Genomic DNA, 4,386 nt, shown 5'->3' on the forward strand with positions numbered 1-4,386 from the left:
ATTAAATGATATGATGCTAATATAATATTTTTTAATTTCCAAATGTCTAGATTATCGGGTGAGAGCGGTGATTAATTTGAATATATGAGAGTAAATGAATATTTGAGTCGAATTATGAGTTGACCCATCCATAAACTTAAAACAGTTAAAATAAAAATAAAAAATATTATAGGTATATTTCGAACTTACAACCTACCAAAATAACTACAACCTTTAACCAACTAGACTAATAAGAATTTTATATTTTAAATTTCAACACCAAATTTGATAAACGCCGACACATTTTTAACAATATATGTTTAACCTTTTAACTAACTAATATATATAATAATGATACTTAATTTTAAAGTGTCCGGATTATCGGGTCTAAAACTGTGATTAATTTGAATATATATGTGAGAGTAAATAGATAATTGAGTCAGATTGTGACCATGAGATGAGATGTTCATTAAGAAAAAATATATAATAAAATATGTGAAAAAATATGTTGTTTACCGAAATGAATGAAATGAGAGTTTTTATTTTTTTTAATGTATTATTCGTTTTTTTATTAAGAACTTTAAATATTGAATAAATATTATTATAAATTTTTTTAGTTTATATTTTTATCTACGTAAGTGAATTTTTCTAGTTATATATTATTATTGTTATTTTCTTTTTAAAAAACTATTTGATTTTATGAATAATTAAAAAGTGAAAGACAATACAACCATTAAATATGAATAATGTAAAAGGATTGAATTAGTTCAAACTTAGAATGAAAGCAATCATTTTAATGGTTGAAGGAATTTGTTTAAAAAGTTTACTAATGAAATATATATTTTTTTTAATATTCATAGTCTTAAAAAGCTTTAAATTTGTAGAAAAAAATAACTCCGTTTTATTTGAGACTCTAAAACCCTGAAAGCCCTAAAATCTCAAACATTTTCACCCTCACAGCACACACTCTCTCAAAACCAGTTCCACCAAGCTTCTCTTATGGCGCTGTTCGCCGGTCGTTCCCGCCGGGCCCTAACTCTTTCCTATTCACTTATCAATCACCAAAGGCTATCATCCTCTTCCATATGGCCACCAATTCCTGCGCTTTCTACCTCCTCCTCCTTCGCGTTTGGCCCGGAAAATCGTTCTTTGGAGTTTCGTCAATTCAAAATCCCCTTTCAATCCAGGAACTTTACATCGTCTTCAGTCTCGTTTCAGGCGGCTAGATCGTCATTTCGAGGCGGTGACAACGAAGAAATCACCGAGGACACTATACTGTTCGAGGGATGCGACTACAACCATTGGTTGATTACCATGGATTTCCCTAAGGACCCTGAGCCAACCCGAGAGGAGAAGATTGAGACCTATCTCCAAACTTTGGCTAAAGTTGTCGGAAGGTCAGTTTCCGCCGTCCAGTTTTTATATCTTTATTTTTTGCTATGACGATGTTAATTCTATGTTTGGTTATTCTCTTTTAATTGGTGTTTTTGACATTGTAATGCGGGTTTTTTTGGCTTAATCTATGTAATATAGTTATGAAGAAGCAAAGAAAAAGATGTATTCTCTTAGTACGACGACTTATCAAGGATTCCAGTGCGTCGTGACGGAGGAGATGTCCGAGAAATTCAAAGGTAGGTGTGTTGGTTCTTTCTTTTTCACTAGAAATCCTGTTTCTCTGAAGGTACTAAATCTACAGATTGCTCAATCAACTTTCTCTTGCTTTATCATTAGGTTTGCCTGGAGTTGTCTTTGTGTTGCCAGATTCATACATTGATCCTGTGAACAAAGAGTACGGAGGTGCCAAATTTTACTTAATATTTATTTTCTGCAATTGACCCATTCACTACCCTGTAGAAATGAATTCTATCTTCTAAATATCAGGTGATAAGTATGAAAATGGTGTAATCACACCTAGACCACCTCCATTTCAGTATGGGAGGAACAGAGGAAGATCTGGTGATCAAAATAGGGACTATAACCGCAGAGAAGGTAGTCCAATTAGGAATCAACCAGGTAACTTTGGAAATCCCAATCAGGAAAGGAATTTCAGGCAGCCTGGAGATTATTCTAGGCCGCAACCATCAGGAGGCATGAGAGATCATTCACAATCGAGTAATTTTCCTGGTAGAGGAGATTCAATTCCTCCATTTCAGTCGAATAATAGTCAAGGTGGGGTTGGATATCCTAATTCCCAAGGAGGATCACCTTCTGGAGATCAACGAAATTATGCGCCTCCTCAAGGTGGGAATTTCGGGCCACCTCAAGGTGGCAATTTCGGGCCTCCTCAAGGTGGCAATTTCGGGCCTCCTCAAGGTGGGAATTTCGGGCCTCCTCAAGGTGGGAATTTCGGGCCTCCACGAGGTGCAAATTATGGGCCACAAGCTGGTGGAGCTTATGGGCAAGCAGCAGATACAAATTATGGACCGCCAAGAGGATCAACTTATGGCCAGCAACAAGCAGGTGGCAATTATGGACCACCAGCAGGTGGAAATTACGGCCATGGAGAAGCTGGAAATTATGGGCAAGGAGCAGGGAGAAATTTTGGTCAACCAGCTGGTGGAAACTTTGGTCAACAGGGAAGTGGATACTATGGACAAGCCAATGCTCAGAACTATGTCCAGCCAGGTATGGGGAATAACAGCGAAAGGCCAGGTGGAAATTATGGGCAGGGATTCAGTACAAGTCAAGTGCAACAAGCGGGTTCTTCTCCCCCTACTGGGTTTGTTCAGGATGTCCAAACACAAGGAGACGAACATAAGCTTAGACATATGGAGCAAATAGGCAACATTCAAGGGGACCATCAAAGGAACTACACATCAACTCCTCAGAATGTGGTGGATCAAGTAAGAAACTTCTGGCTTTAATATGTTCCCCAGTCTGATACATTTGTCTTCTTCCCAATCCTGTTATAATATTTGATCATTTGCCATAAGATTCTTGAACTAAGAGGTTAAAGTCTTATGTTTGATTATCATTAAGAAAACCTTAATTGAAGTTGGGTGTTATGGCGGTGGGATGCTATGAGGAAAAAAAACATAGCCTAAAAAATGATTAGCTAAATAAGTAAGAAGGCAATCATATTGAAAACACAAACCAACCTCACTTACGTTCATGATTGAGGCTTCCAATTCCATATATTTGTGCTGCTCGAGCCCCCCTTGCTCTTAGAGTCTCTTGTATTCAACTGTATCCTTGACATGAATATCCCTTTGTTTTTTACTAATAATTTAGCATTTAGTTGTCGAAACATGCAGAGGGATAAAACTGAGAAACAATGTATTTGTATCCATGACAAAGAGAAAATGACTTTGGTCTGGTTGCACTAAGATTGATGTTCATAACTTCTTGATATATGACCCTCAAACAAACTTTATGGTAGATATATGGGATTTGAGACATAATAATACATACTCATACTATTTATAAGTTGTTAATCACTAGCCTAACTACCCCTATACTGCTACAGTTACGTATCTCCAACTCTGTTTTTCATGCTAGGTAAAAGCATACTGACCCTTCATGACGTAGCTTACATAGCCAATTACAATAGTGTCTGTTATTCGATTTTAGCTTGCTGGTTTCATTATGTAACCTGAATCGTGTAATTGAAAATCATTTAAATAGTATAGTATTCCAAGTCTTTAAACTGTCAGGAGCTGTTTGAAATGGTGATTGTACAATTTGTTTTTTATATCTGTAAATTAATCTGAAATAACCTACTATAATATTTGATTTGATGGGTATAAGTATAAGGATCATGCCTTAATTTGTTTGTCCCTCTTTGTTGCAGGGAAAATACTGAAAATTCAATTCTGGTTACAAACGATGTGAGAAATCTGGAAAATCCGCACATGGCAATCTTGCAACTTTTGCTTTCTTATTATATATAACATTGAAATTCACCAGCTCTTGTAGAATGTTTTAGCCACATTATCAACAGTTTGTTTAGCCTTGATTATGTTGAGTTGTTGAGACAAAGATGGACCACTTTATGGCTATAATATTGTTTAATGTTTGATGAATATTCCTCGCATTCACGACCAACTTCTTCTCATGCTTAATGGGATAAGCGGTTGTATGTATGTGTGTTTTTGACGATGCTAAGATTCTTTAGTTGACTTAAGGCTGTTTGTTTCAGGATATATGGTTAGTTAGTTAACTTTAAATTTTGTCAATTGACTGTTAAAACAAGATATCAGGCTAGGGATGAGTTTTTGAACCCAATATTAATTTTTAGAAATTTTAAACGTAGTTCATGAAAATCATTTTTTTTTTTCAATTTATGTATGGTTTGGGGGCATTTTGACTTGGGAGGAACTTGGATTTTGGTGTCCAATTCTAGTTGAAATTTCAATTCAAATTAAATTCAATATATATAATCATACACCTTAATGTGGTAGTAAAAAG

At 35.6% G+C, this 4,386-nt stretch overlaps 1 protein-coding gene across 1 annotated transcript; it reads left to right on the top strand.

Annotated features, from left to right (window-relative positions):
• Positions 1 to 916: 916 nt before the first annotated feature.
• Positions 917 to 4,003, top strand: LOC124914807 (multiple organellar RNA editing factor 1, mitochondrial-like). Its single transcript, XM_047455416.1, has 5 exons — positions 917 to 1,376; positions 1,513 to 1,610; positions 1,711 to 1,776; positions 1,861 to 2,822; positions 3,770 to 4,003. The coding sequence occupies exons 1-5, from the start codon at positions 979 to 981 to the stop codon at positions 3,779 to 3,781; spliced, it is 1,536 nt and encodes a 511-aa protein (XP_047311372.1). The 5' UTR covers positions 917 to 978; the 3' UTR covers positions 3,782 to 4,003.
• The last annotated feature ends 383 nt before the right edge of the window (positions 4,004 to 4,386 follow it).

This window comes from Impatiens glandulifera, chromosome 9, assembly GCF_907164915.1.
Source record: "Impatiens glandulifera chromosome 9, dImpGla2.1, whole genome shotgun sequence".
In the NCBI taxonomy this organism is placed as follows: Eukaryota; Viridiplantae; Streptophyta; class Magnoliopsida; order Ericales; family Balsaminaceae; genus Impatiens; species Impatiens glandulifera.

Excerpts from the sequence above, each read along its gene's own strand:
- LOC124914807 (XM_047455416.1), top strand. The coding sequence starts at position 979 with ATGGCGCTGTTCGCCGGTCGTTCCCGCCGGGCCCTAACTCTTTCCTAT. Across the intron at positions 1,377-1,512 it reads TTGGCTAAAGTTGTCGGAAG|TTATGAAGAAGCAAAGAAAA; the intron begins GTCAGTTTCCGC and ends TATGTAATATAG. Across the intron at positions 1,777-1,860 it reads TGTGAACAAAGAGTACGGAG|GTGATAAGTATGAAAATGGT; the intron begins GTGCCAAATTTT and ends TCTAAATATCAG.